Source organism: Callionymus lyra, chromosome 11 (genome assembly GCF_982586985.1).
Source record: "Callionymus lyra chromosome 11, fCalLyr1.hap1.1, whole genome shotgun sequence".
NCBI lineage: Eukaryota > Metazoa > Chordata > Actinopteri > Syngnathiformes > Callionymidae > Callionymus > Callionymus lyra.
Window position 1 is genome coordinate 17,844,564 of NC_141828.1, and position 25,563 is coordinate 17,870,126.

General features: G+C 41.9%; 1 protein-coding gene across 1 annotated transcript; it reads left to right on the forward strand.

The window, feature by feature from the left end:
* Window positions 1-12,819: 12,819 nt before the first annotated feature.
* LOC148069425 (high affinity choline transporter 1-like) lies at window positions 12,820-18,267 on the forward strand. Its single transcript, XM_087802078.1, has 8 exons — window positions 12,820-13,036; window positions 13,564-13,680; window positions 14,607-14,762; window positions 14,866-15,014; window positions 15,207-15,350; window positions 16,018-16,171; window positions 17,164-17,381; window positions 17,463-18,267. Exons 1-8 carry the CDS (start codon window positions 12,853-12,855, stop codon window positions 18,000-18,002), a joined length of 1,662 nt encoding a protein of 553 aa, XP_087658204.1. The 5' UTR covers window positions 12,820-12,852; the 3' UTR covers window positions 18,003-18,267.
* Window positions 18,268-25,563: the final 7,296 nt, after the last annotated feature.

Consider the following 25,563-nt stretch of genomic DNA (forward strand, 5'->3'; position numbering starts at 1 on the left):
TCCAGACTCCGCAAAGTTCTGTGAGTTTCTTAATAATCTTGACCAGACCGGTCCGATTATTCCAATATTCGCAGCATGTCTCCCAGACTGCGAATCTCCATCAAGAAGCAAACAGCCCGTGAATCATCCTTACATCCCGTAAGAAGAAAGTATTCCTGACCTAAAGACTTTCCCTCAGCGAAGTGAACATTCCAGGCGTTCAGCGCGTTCACGTGAGGTGTCTACAACCAGGAAGCCGACACTGTGATTCATCGGACCGTTCGGTCCCCTCGTCGAAAGAACTTTGATTCCCTCGTTCCTGACTGTCCTCCTCATCATCCTCTCCTTCATCCTCATCCTCCAACTCTGTTGACATCCACCCGCTTGCCACCTTCATCTGGTCTCCAGCTGCTGCCTAAACCTGTTCACCATCTACCGTCAAGTAAGAAGCTGATCACTTCATCTTGAACAAATTGATTTGTGTCTGGGTTGTTTAATATGCACGTAGTCCAGTAAGATTTCGTCCATGATTCTTTTCCCGTTTCCGTTTTTATTCTCGGTTCCGAAACTAACCATAACATACTCATTTTTGTCATTCATTATTCATCCCTTTTTAAATAAAGCTACAAAACGTCACGTCATTGTACGTGTCTCTATTCTGGTGTAATTAATGGTCAATTTAAGAGTCTCTTACTCAGTAAAGAACAGATAATCACGACAAAAAGTAGTAAACTTCAGTTAAATGAGATTGATTAAAACTAGTGTTTCATAGTTAATTAATTAGGCCAATTAATTAATTATTATTCACGTAAATGTAATAGTTTCCCTTGCACTATAAAACAAGGGTGGTGCCCCCTTTCTTCAGGTAAATCTTACCTAGAGGCAATTTTAAATTGAAATCTACCAGAACTTAGATGTTCTGGAAATAAACCTTTTTATAAGGCATATAAATCACTACACATGTCTTATTTAGATTATGAAAGTTTTGATGTGAGGATTGTCTCGGCAGGAAACTACCTTGCAGCTAGTCACAGGATTTAATGCGTGCATCCATTAAGATCTCTGAAGATCTGTCCTGGAGCCACAATACAGCATCACTGGATAAAAAATCAGACCAGCACCTGTACTTCCTCCGCAGACTGAGGAGAACAAGAGCCCCACCACCCATGATGCTCACCTATTACAGAGGCACCATCAAGAGCATCCTGTCAAACTGCATCACCTTGTGGTGCGTCTGTACCGTTTCCTGCCGCAAGACCCTGCAGCGCATCGTGAGAGCAGCTGAGAGGATCATTGGTCTCACCTCCCCTTGCACTACCTGTGCATTAACTTTTTTTGTTGATATTTTGTTTGGTTTTATTAATTATTTAGGTATTGTTGATTATTTCATTTTGTTGATTATTAATTTTTATTTTTTATTTTTTAATTGGCCTTTGTCTACTTCATGTATTGCATCGTGGGTCTGAGAGGACCACAATTTCATCTATGCTGTATGTCTTGATACATGTATATTTGACAAATAAAAAAACTTAAACTTGAACTTGAGATGAAGTCTTGCAATACATTAACGCCATGTTTACATGCTACCTGAGAGGTTACAGTTGACATTTAGGTCAAAACATGGTATCCACAGAGAGCAGGATTAAGTCATTATGTGTTTGTTTTGTGTTCTTGTTCTTGTGATGTTTTATCCGTGGTCACCATTCACTTTAAAAAGGCTGTTTTCTGCTGTATAATTATTGTTTCATGATTTTAGCATTACCCGTTTTTAATTGTCTGTGTCAAGTGACAGCCACACCTTTGCTGCTGTTGATTAACTTGACAAAGTGAAGTCTAATCAACTAATTCAATGAAACCTGGCTCAATTTGTACACGTAAAGTGCTATCTAGTGGCCGTTGAGTCAAACCACTATCAGGCGTTCACTGGAATATTGAAGCTGGTCCTTTACAGAAAAAAGGATACCTGATACCTGAAATCTTGGATGATAATGTTAGCTCTTATTCCTGCATCATGGCCAGCAACAGTTGTGGTGCTGGGAAATTGGAACATCAACCTATTGGTTGGAGTCTTTACTATGCCAGCTGACAGAGTAAATCTAATTCTTTAATAATCATTTGGGGTGACTTTTATGAATAACAATACTTGAGCATTTAATGAAACCATCGTATGCTTTGATTTGTTTAATAAACTAGTAAGCTCAATCAGAATTAACATCTAGTTGTTCCCTTTCACTTGTTACTTTCAGTTTTAGTAACACTATGTGGTTTGAAACAATCATACATTTTTACTTTGTTTAATTAATACACTTTACAATGGATTTTTAATTACACTCAGGCATTTTCACCTGACATCAACCAAATTATGAACATTATTTAACAGGTTTCATCTGTGGCTAAATGATTTACTGGTCTAATCAAACAAGTTTTTACCGGATCAGACAATATAGTTATTGAGATTAAAAATCCCTTGTAAATTATCATCATGTTTCATATAATAATTGAATAAATCCATTTGATCATGAAACTAGTAACTGCTACAAATGTATTTACTTGATATGAGCATTTTATATATAATGTGCATGTAATGTGTCAGGCAGTGATGCACCTCATGAAAGGCCACTAGATGGAACTACAAGATTGAAAAATTCTACAATGTTTAATTTAATAAATAGATTAGAGCCTAATCGTATAAAGCAGAGATTGTCTTTCAAAATAAATAAACGATTCACTGTTCTGTTATAATGCATGTTAACATTTAGACAGTGAAAATACAAGTTTAGTTTCACCTCTGAGTTTACCTGCTTCACAGCTAGATTTATCTCTTAGTTATTTTATTGGCTTTGTTTAGTTTTTTTCCACTCCTGTCAGCCTGAGCTACAGTTGTGTTGATTAAAGCTCATGTTTAATTTGCTAACTTGTTAATCGTTTTGTGTGGTTCTGGTGGATGAGTTAGTGCACTGATTGTAATGGCTACTGGTCTTGGGCTAAGGGCCACTACCTTAAAGCAGAAAATGTGATTGGATCCATGGTGACCCTCTCAGGTGTGATGATGAAACCCAAGAACGAGATGGTGTTGGCATGGAATCCTTACTTTTCTGCTTTGCCTAAAAACTACTACTAACATGTAGAATGCAACCTTATAAAGGCTTTTTATTGTTTTGTTCTATAATGGTAATCTATTAATGTTCATTGTGGAAATATAATATATCATGTTTGTGTTCAACACTGTGGAAAACCCCTGAGTTATCTATCATAACCTCAGGTTCTACGAATTGGTGCGAAGCCCTCTAACGGCTTCCCTATTGGTTTACCCCAAGGCGAAGCCTGACGGGATAAATGTACCCCCAGCTGGACGCCGCTCCTGAAGCAGCATTGCTAGGGCACTGCAGCGCTCAAAACCGTATCAGCAACTGATCCGGCCGTCACGTTGAGGAGATAGGCCCTAGCAAAGGTAGACGTGGACGCCCAAGAAGCAGTTGAGCAGATATCCTCTGCTGCCACACCCCGCAAAAGGGCCATTGAGGCTGCCACACCACGGGTGGAATGTGCCCTCAGTCCGCTAGGAGCAGATCCACCCGCTGCTTGGTAGGACCGGATAATGGCCGATCTCACCCAATGAGAAAACCTCTGGGAGGAGACCGCCTCTCCCCGTCGGCATCTACCGTGGTAGACGAATAGGGCATCAGAGCGCCTAAACACAGCCACCAGCCGCAAGTAACAGGCCAAAGCCCTCACTGGACACAACAGGTGAAAACGTTCCTGACCCAGGTCCGAATGGGGTGGTGGATGAAAGGCCCGCAGCGTGATGGTCGTCGCCCAGAACAAAGAACTCAGAATCTTCCGGCGGAACGCTGGGTTAGGACGCAATGACACCGAAGACTCCTCGACGCCAAATGGAGAGAGAGAGCACAAAGCTCACTCGCTCTCTTCATGGCAGAAGGAGCGATACCTTGAAAGACAAGATATGCAGCGGGACTTGGTCAAGAGGCTCGAAGGTCGGGCCTGTGAGAGAGTCCAGGACCAACTGGAGATCCCACTGAGGGCTGGAAGGCCTTGCAGGAGGTCGAAGCCTGCAGGCACCCCGCAAGAAACGTGCCACCAGAGGGTGGGCGCGAGCCAAAGCACCCTCAAACTCGACATGCCTCGTCGCTTTGGTTGATGCGAACACTCTCAGTGTCGCCACAGTCCGTCCGCTATCCAGCAAATGTTGCAGGAAAGACAGGACAGCGGAGACCAAACAGAAGCTGGGGTCCAAGGACCTGTCTGAACACCAGCGGGCGAAAATCCCCCACTTTGAGGCATAAAGCCTGCGTGTCAACGGGGCCCGGGCGTTCTCCACACTCGTCCAAAGTCCCGCTCAGCTCGCCCCGTGCAGGAGCCACACTTTGAGAGGCCAGCCCAGCACAGGGGGCGCTGTCAGAGTCCAAGGGATGGCCCACGGGTCCCCGACCACGATGCGCATCAGCTCTGGGAACCAGAGTGCCCCCGGGGAGTCTGGCGCTACTAGTAACAACCTCAGCCCCTCCCGCCTCGCCCTCCGAACTAAGGGGAGGAGGAGACGCGGAGGAGGGAAGGCAAACAGCAGTCCGACCGGCCAACTCGGATGGGCTAAAGCGTCCACGCCTAGTGGGGGGCAATCCGATGCCCTGAGGGAGAACCAGAGAGGACATTTGAAGTTCTCCTTGCTGGCGAAGAGGTCTGCAACCGGGTGACCGAACCGAGACCAGATCTTGTTTGCCACTGCCTCGGACAGACCCCATTCGTCCTGGACGGCCCCCCTCGACAGTCTGTCCGCTACTGCGTTCAGCTCGCCCGGAACATGCTGAGCTCTGAGCGAAAGCAGGTGACGGTCTGCCCACACCCAAATCTTCTTTGCCACACTCAGAGGGGCTGGGGACCTGATTCCACCTTGGCGATTTACGTACGCCATGGCATTGGAGCTGTCGGATAGCACTAGGACGTTGGACCGTGACAGTTGGGGAGAGAGGTGAAGCAGGACGTTGTAAATTGCCTTCAGCCCTAGCCAGTTTATGTGTCTGTGCACCGGTCTGTTCCAGACCCCGCTGGCATAGGCCTGACCCGAGGTGCGTCCCCAACCTGTCAGAGAAGCGTCTGTGAACACCTGAGTGTAATGAAGGACGCAACCCAACGGAACTCTCCGTCTGAGGTTGGCTAGAGAGTTTCACAAATGGATGTCCTGCAAAACCCGAGCGGGAAGGCGCACTTTTTGACCTTGTTCTCGCTTGAGGTCTAGCTTGAGACGACCAAACCATCTCTTAAGCTCCCTCATATGCAGCAAGCCCAGCCAAACTACTGTGTGAGCTGCTGCCATGAGCCCCAGGAGGGACATAACAGTGCCTGCTGTTATCACATGACGCCGAGCTTCCAGTAACTGTGTTGTCAGTCGGAGAATACGCACGTCCGGGACGCGCGCGTATCCCTCCTCCGTGTTCAACAGTACCCCCAGGTAAACTAAATGTTGAACTGGAGTCAGAGCGCTCTTGCTGAGGTTCACCGTGAACCCCAGGGTGGCAATATGGCTCAACACCTTCTGTGTGTGAGCGTAACTTTCTGCCTCTGACCTGGCAAGGATCAACCAGTCGTCCAGATAGGTCAAGATCCTTACCCCACTCACTCTTAATGGCTCCAGTGCCACCTCCACACACTTGGTGAAGGTCCTGGGTGCCAGAGAGTAGCCGAACAGAAGTCAAGTGTATTGAAACACACGATCCTCGAGGGTGAAAGTACTTTCGATGTCTCTTGACTATCGGTATGTGAAAGTACGCGTCGGTCAGGTTGATAGATGTCATCCAATCTCCTGGACTTACACCTGGTCTTCTTTGGCACAAGGAAGTACCGGGAGTAAAACCCTGTCCTCATCTCAACTGCAGGAACCAGTTCTACGACCTCCTTCTGCAGCAGTGTAGACACCTCGTTTCTCAGACGGGATAACTTCTCCTGCTCCGCCACGTGAGTCCAGAGAATCCCTGAAAAACGCGGGGGTTGACGGGCAAATTGGAGCGCATAGCCCTGCCTGATTACTTCCCTCTGCCATCTGAAATGAAGTAAAACCAGGCGACTCCAAGCCGAATAATGGATTCTTTGGGAACTTTGGGTTGTCCTCCGGCCCGCCGGAGCTGATGTGAGTTCAGAATAGGTCGACGCGGAAGTAAACACAGCTGACTCAGCAGGTCTCGCGGACCTCTGCGTGTCTGTAAACAAAACACATGTGGTTGGAGTCTGCCCCTCATTCGTGTGGACATACTCCGTTATTACAGTCTCGGCATGACCCGGATGAAGGTGTTTAACACCTCCCTCGAACTGTGTTCTGAGAGAAAACTCTCGCCGTCTATGAACGGCGGAGCATGCTAGCTTAGCATTAGTGGTGAAGGTTTCTAATGACGCCTGTGAATACGTCACACTCACAGGCGGAAACACATGCACACTACTAACATCTCTCTCAGAACGAACCACAGAAACGTCATACGTTTTCTTCGTTTTATTTACATAAATCCCCTTAAAGGAGTAGGGGGGGAGGGCTCCCCCGAGAAGAAGCCTCGCCGCCTCTGCCTTCTCGGCCGCTGGCTACGCTCCGTCTGCTGGCTCCCCGGCTCCCGCTGCTGTTGCCGTTGTTGCTGGTGCTGCTGGGGTGGCTGGCTCTGGTGACGCTTCCCCCCAGCACCAGATGATGAGGCCGACGAACAGGATCTCGGTCTCTGAGCACCGAACCCCCGTCGCGCCACGTCCTCACGCCCATGCAGGTGTTGGCGGAGCTGCGCTGACTCCTGCTGCGCTGCCTCCTGGCGGGCCACGATGTTCCGGAGCTCCGGACCAAACAGAGAATCCTCTGTTATGGGTCCATCCAGGAGTACCCTCCCGTCTCTCTCCGGCAGCGCTGTGGCCAAGTCTAGCCACAGATGCCGGTGGCCCAGCTGTCCAGCGTGGCGGAGTCTCCCTCCCAAGATTGCGTACGCTTGCGACATCCTGAGGAGCGCAACCACCGAGTCCTTGACTTCCTCCCTGTCAGAAGGTCCAAGGTCGTCTCGGTCCACGGTGAGCCTGTCGAGCACAGGAGAGCCATGTTTTTCGCGAGGGAGACCACCTGCGTCCCCCCCGTATAGGTTCTGTTGAACAACATCACCGTCAACCTGTTTTTAGCTCTAGGCAGAGCTAGCTACAGGGCGGCCTGGCCAGAGCCGAGCTCCCGGGTCGAGGGCAGCACGTACCGCATCCGAGGGCTCCAGGACACCGAGCCACCAGTCCACCCCGTCCACACGGAAGTAGGGTCCGTAGGCTCCTACGGGAGGCCCTGAAGCTATGGGAGAGGCAGACCCCCGCAGCGCGTAGTCCCAGATTTCGTCCAGCTTTGGACAGACAACCCCCGGAACCGTAGCCCTGTGTGCCTCATTCCGCCCGACCTTCACTCCACATGTTAACCGGGGTGGCACGAGTGGAGGTGCGGGGGGGAGCTCGACCTCCATGCGGGTTCGCCGCAGCGGTGAATATGCGCGGCAGGAAGTCAAGCGGGTAGCGAGGAACAAGCCCGGATCCCTCGACCGCTTCAACATCCCCCGGCTCGGAACCGAACAGGGTGCTCAGATCCGCCTCATAACACCGCTGGTCGTCCTCCTCATCGTAGTCGGCCCACGACTTGGCTGGAGGACGCGCCGTGCGTCATCAGGCCTCGTACGCCTCCCGTCTCCTTCGGACCTCCACGGGAAGCATAAGGCAGGCCCCACAATCCGCAAACGCGTGATCCGGGCCTAGGCAAACAAAACAGAGAACATGTGTGTCTTCCCTCCCCAGGGGGGTGTCACACGTCAGGCACAATGATCTGTCCACATCAATGTTCATGCTCACGTCTGCCATGCTGATCCAGGAGCTTTCTCGCTGAGTTGAAAAGGAGGAAGTGCGGCGGGTGTTTCCCGCCTTTATAGGAAGTGGACTGCCCCCTGCTTGGTGGCGAGTTCATTAAGCTTTCTCAGAGACGAGGCGGTGCCTCGGGGTAAACCAATAGCGAAGCCGTTAGAGGGCGGAGCACCAATATGACGTAGAACAGAATATACTTGTAAACTCAAAATGCACCACAAACCAGAGAGAGAGCAAATTAAGGCTGACTGCAAAACAAAAAGAGTGATGGTCAAAGGTAACAATGTGGCACCAGAGCAAGAGGTGCAGTGGTCCTGAAAAAGTCATGAAAAAATATATATATTATATTCAATGCTTTACAACAGCTAGAGAGGAAATAACATCAAGACCTCTACGGAATAATTACGATTTATTTTTTTTAAAACAAACACTTAATTATACTAACAAGTTATTGCCACATGTTTGTCCTGGAGTCCTGGGGGCAGGCTGTGAGGGCCTGAATCCATTTGATCTGACCCAGAGCTACTTCCCCATATGAAGAGATGTTGCCTGTCTCTTTCTTCTAGACGCTGTATCATGATACACTGTCTTCACTACAACACTGTTTCATAAGGACTCATCAACAAATAGCTAAAGACCTTGATTATGACAATGTTTGGAAGATATTACGAGAACCGAGTCCATTATGACCTAAAATGGCTTCACTCCCCTCCAGCCAGCTGTGATCAGGCCCCACTTTGTTTATAAAACAAGCCCCACAGAAACTCCCAGGATTGATGAGGAACCTTAATGCTTGACCAATCATAGCAGAATGGGTGTGGTTAGGATTTAACAAGAATGAATTCACAGGAAAAAATTAGGTGACTACTAAAGGCATTTGATTGTAGATCTTAGAATGCAGAGTACAGGGGCTGAATATGTACGCACACAAGACTTTTTATTTGTCTTGTTTTTTTTAAAGCCTCTTTTTTTAATTCCACTTCACAATTTTGTGCTACTTTCTGTTTTTATTTCACAAGTTTTTGGTTGTAAAGTGACAAACAAATGTAAGGTGTATGAATAGTTTTTTTTTAAGGCACTGTGTGCCAAAAAAAGTTTCCTAAAAGACCCACATTTAACCCTCATAACATTCTTGAAAAATTAGAACTATTAACATCTGCCCCAGTTTGATGAAGCCCCATAGAAAACTAATGATGTATGAATGTATTTTAACAACCTGGTTGAAATCAAAATCTCACTGGCACATCAGTGCCTGGCAATTTTGCTGTTTAGATAGAAGTGAACTGCAGACAAATGACTACTAAAATTCAACTCAGGATTATTGTGCACTTTGCTTCGTCTGCAGACAGTAAATCTGGTCTGTAAAGTTTGCTATCATAATGGTATAAACTACACTCCTCTCCAACAATGATTGACATGGTAAACTGTGATCATTTAACAAGTCATTGTTTAACAAGTCTGTGATCATCATGACAAGTGACAGGAGTATACAAATTGGTTGGGGGGGCTTTTCTGAACCAAGCCCCACTTTGGCAATTTTCACTGAACTGTTCTAACTGATGTATCTAAGCAAAGTACAGTAAACCCGGAAAGTATTAACAGCGCTTCACCTTTTCCACGATTTGTATGTTACAACGTTGTTTCAAAATTGATTAAATGTATGTTTTCCTCAAAATTCTACACAAAAGACCCCATAATGACAATGTTAATTTGAACTTTTGGCAAATGTATTAAAAATAACATAACCGAGAATCACATACATAATTATTCACAGCCTTTACCATGAGGTTTAAAATTCAGCTCCAGGAGCAGAAGGTGCATACTGTTTCCACTGTGCAGCCTTGAGATGTTTCTGCAGATTATCAGAGATGTCTACTTGTTATTTTATCGGAAAAAAACAACTTCCCTTAGATCCAGCTAAACTATATATGCACTCCATGATTTTTTCACATATAACATGCTGCTTGCATGCATATTTTTGGCAGTTTTTTTGTAGTTCATGTTTATCAAAGACGGTATATCGTCAACACTAGTGTCAGTAATGTTATGAATTTGCTACTTGCTAAGGAAGCTCCTACAATAAGTTAACCGAAAGTTATTTATTTAAGAACAGCTAGCCAGACATATTCGTCTTAGTAGTAAGATTAGAATGTTTTTTGGAAAGATATTCAATACAGAATAAAACCTTGCACTATGAAGACATAATTTACTTTTTAATAGTTGGACAGAGACAGATACATTTGTTCTGCATTTGGCACTCTTGAATCTAAGACAAAACAAACTAATACAACCAACATCTGAAAATTAAAAAAAAGATGGTCTGTCTTTTAAGTTGGCCTCTACCCCACACATCGTCTTAAACAATGATGTAAGTAGGCACCAGCGACCTTATCCACTGTGCATCTGAGACAAGTCGGTTTTCCTAGTGTATTATAATAATTTTTTTTAAAGGATGACTATGTAGTGAAATCCTTCATGTTTGTTTTAGCTATCACTAAAACACCAAAGCCCTCATTTTACTACTTTTAAATGCAGACCTTCCCCCATCAATCTTCTGGCATCAAAAAGGCCGACCATCCTCCACACGTGGCCGGTGAGCCAAAATTACCACAGAGAACCAGAATCACCGGATGACTTTCAGAGTATTAAATGTCATTTTCTTGTTCAATAAAATATTTTCAGATACAGACAAGCCAAATAAGAATGTCAAATGAACTATATAACAAAACATAAAAGTGTTTGATGTCTATATGCTGTTTGAACATACGTCTCAATATTGTGTTTTCATAACATGTAATGTTTGATATCATTCTGATCGTTAGAAAGAGCCGGCTCCACCACGCAACCAAACTGCCCTTCCAGAGAAGATCCATGTGTCTAAGGCTAGGTCTCTGGTCGGTTACTCCAACTTGGTAGAGAAAGATCTTTACCCAAGAAGACCATCTGTGTTTTCCGCAACCAAGCCGTCTTCACCGTGGTCGCTGCTCATTCACGCCACAACGCCACTGGATCCAGGGACTTGGCTTTGTGCGCCTGCTGCTGCTCACCTCTTCATCATCCTCCTCACCTCAACAGCCTTCCTCTCTCCTCTGGACGACGTAAGAAACTGTCACATTGTCACTTTTGCATTGACTGATGTTTTGGGATTTTTCAAATTAATCAGAGGTAGCAAGATTAGCTTAAAATAAGTTGTAAAGCTTTCCCAGAAGTTGACAATCATCAAAACCTATATAGTCAGTTACTTCCTGATTAATTAATATTGTTCCTTACATGATATCAAAGCAAGCATCATCATTCCATTACATTTTCCTTAACTGTTCTCCCTTTTCCCTTTGTTGCTTTTCAATAAATCCTGTAACAACTCCCTCCACGCTCCATGGATTGGTGAAATGAAAGTCAAAAACATTGGTTTGATGATTGATCAATTCCTTTTCTTGTTACGTTGAAACACTCATTTTTATTGTCTAACTGAATGTGATGATGAGCATTTATCATCTGCCAAAGAAACAAAGAACCTCTAGAGAGTTAGTTGCCTTTACAAATGTTCAGATTTTTTTATAATCAATTTAAGAGCCTCTTTTTCAGTAAAGACAATCACCACAAGTAGTGACTTAAGTTAAATAGATTGATTTAAACTTGTGTTTCATAATTAATTAATAAGGCAAATTAATTCTTTTTTATCCATGTAAAAAAATTTCTTTCGACTATGACCCACACAAAACGGTTAGATTACATACATTTTTATACATCTGAAGGGAAATATATTCTGTACTTTAACTCAAATATACATGACATTTATATTTTATCCTTGAATCAACAGTTTAACACGAAATTAATGAGTATGCAAGGCAGAACACATGAGTTTTGGGATTTATTCTCATTCAAGTTTCTGCACTGTGTTTATTAGTATTATTATTATTTCTCTTGTATATTTTGTACATATTGTTTTTGTTTTGTTGAAAAATTCAGTGATGTATACCAATATGTACTGACGAATAAAGCGGCTCTTGAAGAGTGGTAGAGAGTCACAGTTATAGAGTTCAGGTGGTAGAGAGTTCCAGCGACTGATGGCTTTGCCTCCAATTGTGCTGAGGCAGGCAGATGGCAGAGAGGTGAATGAAAGAGGGGGAGCAGAGATATCGAGTCGGAATGTATGCGAGTATGAGGTCAAACCGGTGGTGTGAAGTTGTGGAGGAGTTTGTGGGGATTCGTTGATTGAATGGGAGCCAGTGAAGGTGCTGGAGGATGAGAGTGATATGATGGGTGCAATGATATCCCAAACAATAGAGAAGTGATACCAACACCAGAAGTTTCTCTTCATCATGCTCTTTCAAGGTCAATCGCACACTTTATCCCTGACATTTACTCCCAGGCGCCCATCATCCTTCTTCAGGGAAAAGACATCGTCAGAGTACATAAAGCCCGCGAACAGGTTAATGGATCTGCCAACACGCCCTACGCACAGAAGACCCGGGCTGGGTCTTAGTTTTTAATGTTGGTCTCAGTAATGTACAAAAATCATTGAATATAAACACATTTTACACAACTATTATAGATCAAAAACAGCCATCCCTCTTTAAGACCATGCCAAAATGCCTTCCATGTGAAAGAGAAATTCAGTGACGAGCATGCAATCGGTCGACAAGAGCCATGTGAAGAACAGACTTGTGAATCTGATCAACTGTAGTTACACTTTCACCAACGCCACATTGATACTATGTATATGGTGGGCTGAACTTTGCTGTGTCTGCAGAAAGTTTATCTAGTCTGTTAAAGTTGTTATCGTAATATCTTACAGTAACAAGAGTTCAGTCATCTTCAGCAATGATTAAAAGAGGTCCTGGAGGCAGTCACTGATGTTAATAAATTAAGTTTTTGCTTTTGTGTCTCAGTGAACCAAGGGAATGTGGAGAAGCAGGTTCAAAGAATTTAAAAAAAAGGCATCCACCCTCCCACTCTGAGCCCGGAAATCTTGGATGAAAACATCATTTGTGATCCAGCACTATGGCGGTCAACATCCCAGGAGTTGTGGTTTTGGCAATTTTCTACCTTTTAATCTTTGGCTGTGGCATCTGGGCTTCTTTTAAGGCCCGAAGGGAGCAGAAAAAAAGTGGAGCCACTAGCATGAATATGGCAGTGCTAGGGAACCGCAACATCAACTGGGTGGTTGGAGTCTTCAGTATGACAGGTAACAGAGCAAATTCTTAACTAGTTCATAATTCTTAATAGATGTTAAGGCATGACATAGATTAATAATACCTTGGATGCTAAATTATTTGTCTATGCAAGACAACATAAAATATATATTAGAAATTGAGACTATTGTCTCTTTACATGTAGTTACATTTGAACAAATATAATAATATTTATAAGAACTGAAGGGACATGGATTTTCCTTCTTTCTAACTAGAATAGAAATCAGATATCAATTTTCTGAGATAATTTGTATTTACAAACTTGCACGTCATCAAAAATAAAATCCCCTGGTTACCTTCATAACCAAGGTTTTATTATCGTGTTTACTACATGTTGTCAGTTGAGCCCCTGCAGGTGAGAGGATGGACAAGTTACAACTTGATGGATTGTAATGAAAATAATTTGGTTGTAATGCAAAACTGGTTCGATGACAAATAATCAAAAAAATATATAATTAAGTGCTTTTTATTTCTTTTTACTGTTTCACTTCAAATACAATCTTTCTTCTCTTGGTTTTAGCTACATGGGTTGGTGGAGGCTTCATAATAGGAACCACAGAGATGGTCTATACCCCATCCATGGGACTGTTGTCGGCTATATTGATGTTGGTGGCTTATATGACAACGTATGCATTAGGTAAGTTTGTGTTCATACATGCAAAATGTACCCTCTGAATTTGAAACTACGAGGACAGTGGTCCCCACCCTATTCTATTTCAGGGCCCACTTTTAATTCTCAAAGATCTTTGCGGCCCAACTCCGACCCCATAAATACGAAGTCATTATAATGAAAGATAGATAGAAATTGTTCGCGTTCTCAGAGCACTTTTTTTTTATTGAAGATTGAACATAAAGGACTGAAATCTATAAAGGAGAAACATATTGGAAGCTCCACAGTCACTAACACAGCATATGTAAATTGTTGCAACACCTTCAGTATTAGAAGCATGCATACACATAAAGTCACACTCACACAAGCACACTTACATCAATTGTCAGCGAAAAGTACTCAGCACTGTACTTATTCCAACCTCTTCTTTTTTGTTGACAGCAGGGAGATCACCGGTTGATTTACCATCAGTCTCTTGTCTATCTGTCCTTTTAATTATCCCTGTTGATAGCCAGATATCCATTTTTTCTACTCCAGTTTTTGCTATCAACGTCAAGCGTAAACGAGTCAAGTTCCTATCTCTCATTTCCTTGTCACATGTAAAATACCTGAATGAAATTTTTTTTTTATATAATTACATCCACCCTCCCACAAAAAATGATACCATTTTGGAAACGATTTTGCGGCCCACTTGCAATACCCACAGGTTGGGAATCACTGTTCTAGGACATATTACATCCTGTATAGAGATTTTTCTACTACATAGTAAGTGCACTCATGTTATTTATTGGTTAATTTACTTTTATTTTTAGATTCACTTTTTCATGATTCCCTGTAAGTGGTTTTTAATATGGTCACTTGTTTTGTATCATTAGGTTAAACATGGTTGCAGTTAGGGAGTCACAATCATTTTTAGAGCTCTTGATTTGAATCTTTTAATTTCTCTTTCAAAGCTGGTCTCATTTTTGCAAAGCGAATGAGAGAAAGTCGCTACACGACAATGTTGGATCCTTTCCATTTGAGGTATGGGCCAGTCCTGACATCAGTCATCAGCATGCTCTCAGTGTTGCTTGAAATGCTGTATATTCCACCAACACTGATCAGTCTAGGTAAAGTGTATTTTCCCCTTTTAAGTGAACATTCCCTGATTGACCTTGATTCCTTGCTCTCTAAACATGTGTATAAAGAAATACTGTGAATGTAACAACACAGGAGGAGTCATGGCTGTTATTCTGGATTTGGATTACAACGTTTGTGTCTGGATCTCTGCAGCTGTGGCAGTGACCTACACACTGCTAGGTGGACTCTACTCTGTGGCATACACAGACGTTATTCAACTCTCCCTTGTTTTTTTTGGCTTGGTGAGTTTCTTAGAACCTTTGCTAAATTGCTAAATGTTTTAAAAAATTGAGTTCTTTCAACTCAGCTGATCAGTCTCATGACACCTTCACTTACCTGTGTAAAGTCCTTATACTTGAAACTTCACAAAACCATGAACCCCACTTTTACACACATTGATAAATTATTAAAAATAATTGTGTTTCAATCTACAGTGGTTCTGCGTGCCTTTCACCCTGATGACCCCTCATAGTTTGGATATCAGTGAGACCTTGTTGAACAACTCCCTCCACGCTCCATGGATTGGTGAAATGAAAGTCAAAAACATTGGGTTGATGATTGATCAATTCCTTTTCTTGGTACGTTGAAACACTCATTTTATTGTCTGACTGAATGTGATTATGAGCATGTTATCATCTGCCAAAGAAACAAACAACCTCTAGAGAGTGGAAGAGCAGACAGCAAAGGTCCCAAAACCTCCCATGTAAATTTGTCCTTTGATAGGTGGCTGGGGTCAATTTATAACGTGTGACGATCGCTGAGGTGCCTAAACGTAAAAATGTATTGTTTTCCAGAAAGCCACACATAACAAACCCTTTCAAGGTTCCTCACAGAAAGAAAGTCAGGAAATAAATAATAAAAGTTTTTATTAAATCAATTTTGATTTGACTTAGATAGCAAACTCATTGAAGTAGGTGTATATTAAAAAAAAAGAACCTTATTTAGGTACTTCAAAGAATTATCAACCCCCTAAAAATGGGTGGTAAAAAAGTAGTTTGGAGACCACTGGTGTGCACTATGCTTGGTTTTATAAAAAATAAAAAATCTATTTGTCCACAAATTTCTAGACTATACAAATCAGTGAAGTACCCCTAAAATGTAACTCATTTTCCTTGTCTTACTGCTGTCGTACTGTTAACATGTCTTAAATTATGCAGAATATTTTGTGCATAACACATGAACAATTTATTTTCGATTTAAAGAATTGTAACTCTGAACTTTGACAAACGTTACATTATGTTACAGAGCATAGGCAGTTTGGGAAATCAGTGCCTACACCAGAGGATTCTGTCATCCCCATCCATTTCCTCAGCAAGGCGTTTATGCTTGCTTGCAGCCATTTTTTTACCAATATTTACTATCCCTTCTATGCTGTTTGGAGCTGTGGCCGCATCAACAGGTATGCAACAGTTCAATCTCTATCAATAAAGGGGAATTCATTAGGGAACATTGTAGATGTAGATACGGCACCTTAATTTTGGAAGACCACTAGATTGGACTTTGTCTTTTGTAATCCTAATAACAAAAAAATACTTCTTTCAATTCTCAAAACTAATTAATTATCAAAACATTCACAAAGGATACTCATTATCTATCAGGGTTGGGCATAGTGTTCCAAAAAGGGACACAGTGGGTTCAGGTTTGTGTTGCAACCAATCGAGAGGACAACACTGTATCATTTAGGAATCTAAGGAGTGTACTCAGTTGACTGTCGCACTGGTATTGCTAGTTTCAGCTTGAACCTCATTTTTTTAACTAAGAGCGCTATCGGTTGAAACAAAACCTTCCTCTCCTCATCACCCTCACTGTCATATTAGAATCCCTTATTTGTCCCGCGAGGGGAAATTCGGTAGTGCTTTTGACAGCCATTCACACATACTGATGGGAGTAGGCTGCACACCTGCGCCAAGTCTACCATCAGGAGCAATCAGGGTTACTGCTGTTATTGCATAACCACACTTCGTATTGGCAGTGTTGTCTGTGACAGGTCAACTTGGTTTTTCACAGATACCATATTGGTCAGTGATCTACTTTGCTCTCCCCTTTATGGCCTGTGAAAATTTGACAACCCAGCAAGAATAATTGAAGACTCAATGCTTCAGTTCTCACATTCATCCTTTATTGCACACTCAAGTGCTGCCACAGTTTGTCAGCAATTTTATCAGCTATGGGCAGTCAATACATCCTCAATAACCAGTTTAAGAACACCATTTGGGAAGATACAAGTTATAATACATTACATCACACAGAAACAACACTTTTATAATTTATGGATGTTTGTTGTTGTTTCCATTTTTTCTTTTTAGCTTTTTTGTTAGTAAACAACAGTAAAGAAAATCAAATACAGCCTCTGTAATCCAAATTGAGAACTTGACCTGCTCCTTTTTTCAGATTGGAACCAGACATCTTATGGCTCACCGTCTCCTTATGAACGTGGGGAAGCAGTTATGGCACTGCCGATCATTCTGCTCCACCTCACTCCAAACTATGTCTCAATCATTTGTACGGCTTGTATTGCCGCAGCTGTGATGTCATCAGCGGACTCTATGTTGCTTTCTTCATCATCGCTCTTCTCAACGAACATCTACAAGAACATCCTAAGGCCACAGGTACGTTTTTAAACCAGATAATAAATAATTTATGCTCTTACAGAGATTCTTATGTTCATCCTCCTCTGCTCTCCTGTTCAGGCCTCAGACAGAGAGATCCATTGGGTGATTCAGATCTCAGTAGTCGTTGTGGGTGTTGTTGGAACGGCATTAGCGCACTTTAAAAACAGCCCTTTATTGTTTATGTTCTTGAGTACAGACATGGCCTATGTTCTAATCGTCCCTCAACTCGTCTGCATCCTTTTCATTAAAGTAACCAATGGTTATGGTGGTATAATGGGATTGGTGTCAGGACTACTGATAAGACTGTTGAGTGGTGAAACTTTACTAGGGATTCCACCAATCCTGCTCTTCCCAGGATATGCTCTGGAAGATGGAGTCTATGTACAGTATGCTCCAGTGAAGTCCATTTCCATGATCATTGGTTTTAGTAACATCGTCTTGTTCTCATCCTTGACCCACTTTCTTTTTAACAAGGGTGTGTTACCCAACAAATTTGATGTCTTCAGAATAAAAAATACTAGTTCACTAGAGCCAGTCCCAACCACGATGGACACAAAAGAAAGTGTCTATTTTACAGAGAACCGATCTGCCAAGGTGCTGAGGAGCACCAAGTTTTGACACCTGCCTATACTGTATGTATTATGAATTACAATGGTATTTGGATTTAAGGGTTTTTAATGCAGATAAATCCATCATCATGCAGATAATGCACATCAGGTCACAATTCTTACTAGTCTTATTGTCTTTACATTAATCAGGTTGAAGCTTTGTGAGTCAGTTTACTAGTTATTAGAGCTTAGCAGGTTTAAAAATGATGTGAAATAGTAAATAAAAGCTGTTTATGGAAGATATTATAGATCAGAGAGTGCCATCTATCTAACAATATGAATTATATTACAGTTCATATAGAAATTAGCACTTTTCTTTATTCTTTTTTTTCTTAACACAGACTGTAATTCAATCTAATAAATACAATTGTATATATATATATATATATATATATATATATATATATATATACGATTGTATTTATTACAATATATATATATATATATATATATATATATTGTATATATATATATATATATATATATATATATATATATATACGATTGTATTTATTAGATAGATTATATTCTTATTACTAATGTAAATGCATAATAGTAAGAGTTAAAGTGAATTATTGGCCATGACTACTTTTTATATCTTGTATCCATTCATAAAGAATTCAAGAATATAATCCTCTCATTTTTTATAAAGAAGGGCAAAACATGTCTAAGGATAAGTTTTGCCCTTTGACAATTGATAGAGTTTCTGCAAGTCAGAGCAAATCAAATACTTAGCTAACTGATACGACACAAGTTATGACATCAAATGGAATGTTTGATCTTAGTTAGATCTAAATTAAAAATGATGCTGGCAGAGGTAGAAATCTTAAATACTGTGATTCAGGGGAATTATTTTGTTGTTTTGATTTATTTTGTATTATTTTAGAGGACAGATTTGTTATTTGTACTATGTTGTATATATATCACTTTGTCAAGAAGTACATTTAAATAAAAAATAAAAACAAACAAAAATTTGTCGTAATCCCTTATTTCTTCAATCTGTTTGTTCAGGCAACATTAAACATGTTTCAAACTGATGAACATCAATGGTTTTTTAACGTGATTACACAAAATAAACCCACAGGAATCCTGTCATTCATCACATACAATTAATTTTGATTTGACAGCACCAGTAGAAATTCAAAAATGTGATGCTATTAATTGTCTTGCTAAAGAAAATAATATTAATAGAGCATATGAATATATTAAGGGATTGTACATTGCATTCTGGGACATGCAGTAGACAGTTGTTTAACCATGTTGTGCTAGTCATAATGTGCTTTTTTTAATAATTAAAATTAAAATTAAAAATGGTATTAATGAATTAAAGTAAATATCCTATTACGTGATCTATATACATTAACAATAGATACTTTATTTCATTAAGAGTGAAGTCAGGGATGTATTTAAAAAGAATTAAAAACAAAATCCAAGTGTACTATATATTTAAAGTGAAATTATCTTTCATTATGAAATGAAAAAAAAAGGGCTTTGAAGGGAAGTCAGAGACATCCCTAAACAATAGGTTTATAATATGGTTGGCAATTGTAGCTGTTTCCTACAACAACAAAAAGAATAAATTATGATTGCAGTTACAAAATAATATATAATAATAAGTCAAGTTAAACAAGCTGACTCTAATTAGATTAACACATTATGTATTGGCATTTTCCATAGCAACAGATGACAAAAAATAACTTGAACCATCAGTATTTCAATGATAGATATCCATTATAGATATCACAATAAACATTCCAAGTTGAGTTGTAGTAATGGCATTTTTTTATCTTCTCTTTTTTTTTTTCTAGCTTCTTTCACACAATTTGATCCGGAGCTTTTAATCCATGAGTTTGTGTCTTCTCATTTAGATATTAGACTATTCTCTGCCACAAGAATTCAGGCCTTCTCTAGTAGAAGAACTCACATTTCCCTTATCCTTTAAAACTCTTCACTGGCTGCCAGATTCTTTCTGGATCAATTTTGAAATTCTAGTTCTTACCTTCAGCGCTTTTCATGGTCAGAATCCACTTTACATCAGCCTTACACAGGCTCTTAGGTTTATGGATCAGAATCTGCTGATGGTTCCGAAATGGTTCAGAAATACTTCAATGCTGTTGAAGCTTTTGAACGATTGTCCTCTCCCTCGACACTTTTGTGTACTTTGTGACCCTGGTTTAGAAAGGCACTTTACCAATTAACTTTACTTACTTATATATGATGTTGTAGCTCAACTCTTGAGTTAGTTTCACACAACAACGCTAACAGCCATTAGGGATTCAAAATACTTTATTCTCTCCCCGATCTCTCCACACACCTCAAACCATGTCAACAGTACAGCACACCCTAGTGGTCATCAGGTTCCACTACAACTTACTGCTTACTATTGAAATGCTGGGGAAACAGGTTCTATGATTATACATGTGAGGCCCACGAGCAAAGCTATGCTAATGGTTTATCCCCTGAGAATCTGTCCTGCCACTGAGAAAGAGTAATGCACTGGCCACCCAGCAGTTGGAAGTTTCCCCACACCTAGAAAAGGGAGCTTTAAAAAGGTAAAAACCCTGTCATCATCTCTGCTGCTGGAACTGGCTCTACCACCTCCTTCTGCAGCAGATAAGAGACCTCGTTTCCACCACGCGTGTCCAGAGAACCCCCGGAAAAATGCAGGCGTTAACGGGCAAATTGGGGCACATAGCCCTGCCTGATAACTTCCCTCTGCCATCTGGAATGAATAATGTTCCGCCAGAACCACAGCTATGTCGTATGTTGGGTTGTCATCTGGCTGAACAACCTCGCGTGCAGACAGACACGTCTGGTCTAGTTTCACTTACGACTTAATGAAGCATCTGTCTGTCTGCTCAGTTCACACCTTTGGGCGTGAAACAAAAGGGCAAAACGGAACACACCCAAAAAAGGGGGGCTGGAAGACAAAGGAACTAGCCCACACAACAGGCAAGGAAGGAAGTTACTCTCCAGGTGACCCGAGACAGAAGCTAACATGAAAGAACTACTGCCCCGGAATAGTCGACCCCCTGGACAGGAAACTTTCCCTTAAATAGAAAGAAGCCCCATAACCCGAGACTGTCTTTCCGGAGCTATTGACCTGTAGAGCTGCCGGCAAAGATCGAGTCCTTTCGATCGTAAAGTTGTATCTTTGTTTGACTTGTAGCGGCGAATAAACGACCCGTACACTCTGCATTTTGACCTTTTCTCTCCATAAAGCAAAGTATTAAGAAGAGTATTAAGATCGTGACGTCGTGTTGGAGCGACAGAAACGGACTGGTTTTAATCGTTTTACTGGAAACAAAACACACGTGGTTGGAGTCTGTCCCTCATTCTTGTGGATAGACTCTTATTACAATCTTGGCATGACCCGGACGAAGGTGTTCAAAATCTCCCTCGAACTGTGTTCTTAGAGGAAACTCTCGCCATCTATGAACGGCGGAGCGTGTTAGATTAGCATTAGCGGCAAAAGTGTCTAGTGATGCCTGTAGATACGTCACCCTCAGGCGGAAACACATGCACTCTACCAATATAAATCTCAGAACGAAGCACAGAAACGTCTTGCGTTTTCCTTTTTTATTTCCGTAAATGCCCTTCAAAGAGTAGGGGGGAGGAGGGGCCCCCGGGAAGATGCCTCACCGCCTCTGCTGCTTGGTCGCTGTTGCCGACCCATTGGCCATTGACCCTGCTGCAGCTGCTGGCTCTCGGGCTCCTGCTTCAGATGTTGACAACGCTGACTTGTCGCCCGCCACCTCTGTTGCCATTGTTGTTGCTGTTGTGGCTGGCTCTGATGCCGTATCCCTCCAGCACCAGAGGATAAAGCCGACGACTGGGTCCTCCGTCGCAGAGTGCCGTATCCCTGTCGCCTCTCCTCATCACGTGCAGGTGATCCCGTAGCTGCGGCAACTCCTGCTGCGCCACCTCCTGGCGGGCCATGATCCTCTTCAGCTCCATTCCAAACAGAGAGTCCTCTGTTATTTTTTCATCCAGGAGCGCCTTCTCCGGCAGCTAAGCATAGCCACAAATGCCGATGGCCCAGCTGTCCAACATCGCGGAGTCTCCCCCCCAGGATCGCATAGGCCTGTGACATCCTAAGGAGAGCAGCCGCCGAATCTTTTACCTACTCCATACCTGAAGGTCCCAGGTCGTCTCGAACGACGGTGAGCCTGTGTGGTGCACACAGGACAAACATGTTGTTAGCGAGTGAGACCACCTGCATCCCCCCATATAGGTTTTGTTGAACAACATTGCCGTCAACCTGACTTCAGCTCTAGGCAGAGCTACAGGTTGGCCTGGCCAGTCACATAATCTGGACAGAGAAAACAGAGAACATCTGTGTCCCCCCTCACCAGGGGGGTATTGCACGTCAGGCACACACTTTTGTCCACGTCGATATTCATAAGATCACTTACGTCTGCCATTTCTATGCAATTGATCTGTTGGGAGCTTTCTCGCTGAGTTGAAAAGGGAGGAAGTGCGGCGGGTATTTCCGGCCTTTATAGGCAGTGGACTGCACGCACAGTAGGCGGTGCCTCCAATAGCGAAGCGGTTAGAGGGCAGAGCACCAAATGACATAGAACTGTTTAACCTCTAGAGTACGATGCAGCCCCAAAATCAATATTTCATTGGAAGAGAGTGCATCAGTCACAAGTGCTGCATCATCATTGGTTAATTCACAACGGGCGGGGCTTAACAACGTTAATTAAAAGTACGATAACGATAAACTAAGGGGTGGGAGGAATGGTGAAAAAAGCCGTTGTAGGACGAAAAGGCAAGTATTATCTTTGTTAAACTCAATTTGGGTAAAACTTTTAGATGGCATCTGCTTATGGTGGTTGGCATATGATATGTGGCTAATAGTGAACAACTAGCTAGCAAGCCTACCATGAAGTTAGTTTGCTAATAGGGATGGAGGAAATATCTTTATCACATTATATAGTTGTGCTCTCTTTCGCAATAAATAACCGATATACTAAAAGCAAATTTCCTTTTTTTTTTTTTTATCACAGGTTTGTCCCGTTGTCACCGTCATACTAAATCATTCCTGCCCTGTTTGTGAGGGCGCTAATCCCGTAAATAAGGTAGATCAGCAGCCAGTGACAAATACATGTTAGAAACAACAGAAAAAGAACAAAGGATCACAGATCAGCCTATGAGTTTTAATGCGTGCATCCATTAAGATCTCTGAAGATCTATCCTGTAGCCACAATACAGCATCACTGGCTAAAAAAGCCCACCAGCGCCTGTACTTCCTCCGCAGACTGAGGAGAACAAGAGCCCCACCACCCATGATTCTCACATTTTACAGAGGCACCATCGAGAGCATCCTGTCAAGCTGCATCACCTTGTGGTGCGCCTGCTCCATTTCCTGCCTTAAGACCCTGCAGCTCATTGTGAGAGCATCTGAGAGGGTCATTGGTCTTACCTCCCCTTGCACTACCTGTGCATTACCTTTTTTTGTTGATATTCTGCTTGGTTTTAGTTAATTATTTAAGTATTGTTGATTATTTATTATTTTTTAATGTCCTTTCATTGTCTACTTCATGTTTTGCATTGTGGGTCTGAGAGGACCACAATTTCATCTATGCTGTATGTCTTGATACATGTATATTTGACAAATAAAATAACTTGAACTTGAACTTAAGAGATGAAGTCTTGCAATACATTAACGCCATGTTTACATGCTACCTGAGAGGTTACAGTTGACATTTAGGTCAAAACATGGTATACATGGTGTCTTCTGCTCTTAAATTTTAACGTCACGGCTCAGAGACAGTTGGACTAAACCACAGAGATCAGGATGCAGACATTATCTGTTTTTTATGTGTCGGTCTCAAGTGACAGCCAAACCTTTGCGTGTGAAGTGTAATCCACTAATTCAATGAAACCTGGCTCCATTTTTACACGTAAAGTGCTATCTAGTGGCCGTTGAGTCAAACCACTATCAGGCGTTCACTGGAATATTGAGAAGCTGGTCCTTTACAGAAAAAAGCTCTGATACCTGAAATCTTGGATGAAAATGTTACCTCTTATTCCTGCATCATGTCCGGCAACAGGAAATTGGAACATCTACCTATTGGTTGGAGTCTTTACTATGCCAGCTGACAGAGTAAATCTAATTGTTTAATAATAATTTGGGGTGAATTTTATTTATAAGAATGCATGAGCATTTTAATGAAACTACGTATGCTTTGATTTGTTTAATAAACTAGTAAGCTCAATCAGAGTTAACATCTAGTTGTTCTCTTTCACTCACTTTCTTTTCGACAAGGGTGTATTAATGAACACATTAGACATTAAAACGGTACACGGACAAAAAGAAAATGTGTTACCATACCCTCTCAGGTTAGATGATGTAACCCAAAAACCAGATGGTGTTGGTATGGAATTCACACTTTTCTGCTTTGCCTAAAAATTAAACATGGAGAATGCAATCTTATAAAGGGTTTTTATTGTTTTGTGAAATTGTTCTATAATGTAAATCTATTAATTTTCATTGTGGAAATAGTATATATCATGTTTGTGTTCAACACTGTGGAAAACAGAATATACTTGTAAACTCAAAATGCGCAACAAACCAGAGAGAGAGAAAATTAAGGATGACTGCAAAACAAAAAGAGTGATGGTAAAAGGTAACAATATTGCACCTGGTGCTAGGTAAGAGGTGGCTTTAAGCTCACAGATTAAGTTGATCAGGTGCAGTGGTCCTAATTAAACTCCGGGGGAAAAGTCATGAAAAAGAGTGAGAAATATGTAATGCTTTACAACAGCTAGAGAGGAAATAACATCAAGACTTCTTCTTCTTCTTTTTTTAAATAAACACTTAATGCTTGACTAATCCCAGCAGAGTGGGTGTGGTTACGATTTAACAAGATTTAATTCACAGGAAACCTTTTAGGTTGCTACTAAAGTCGTTGGATTGTAGATCTTAGAATGCAAAGTACAGGGGCTGAATATGTACGCACCAGTGGCGGGCCGTGCATTTCACACATAGGCCTTCAGTGGCGCACATTTGAATGAATCCACCTCTCAATAACTACTTTAGGGTTCTTTATACACAACAGGGATCTGAGCGTGTACTGTTATAGATCAATAGAACAACAGTGCATTATAAGAAATTGAATCAAAATGTCACTCCCACTAGTCTGTTTGGTTTCCATGGCCACGACACACAGGCTCTGCATCGCCAGTACCCCCCAAAACACACACACACACACACACACACACACACACACACACACACACACACACACACACACTCTACGCGCTTCAGCGACAAACACACATACGCTAAAGCGACATACGCTAAAGCGACACACACACACTCACACACACACATACACACTCACACACACACATACACACTCACACACACACACAAGCACCACTATTGATCTCATAAAGCGCAACGTTATTAAGAAAAAAATGCATTTACTCACGTTGTTCATGGAGGAAATAAATAAATCCTTTTAAACTTGTGAAAGACTCGTCTCGGAGTTAGCATAACTTTCTTAACAACGTCCAGCTTTTCTTGAAAAGACGAGTCTCAGTGCTATCCAATCAGAGGA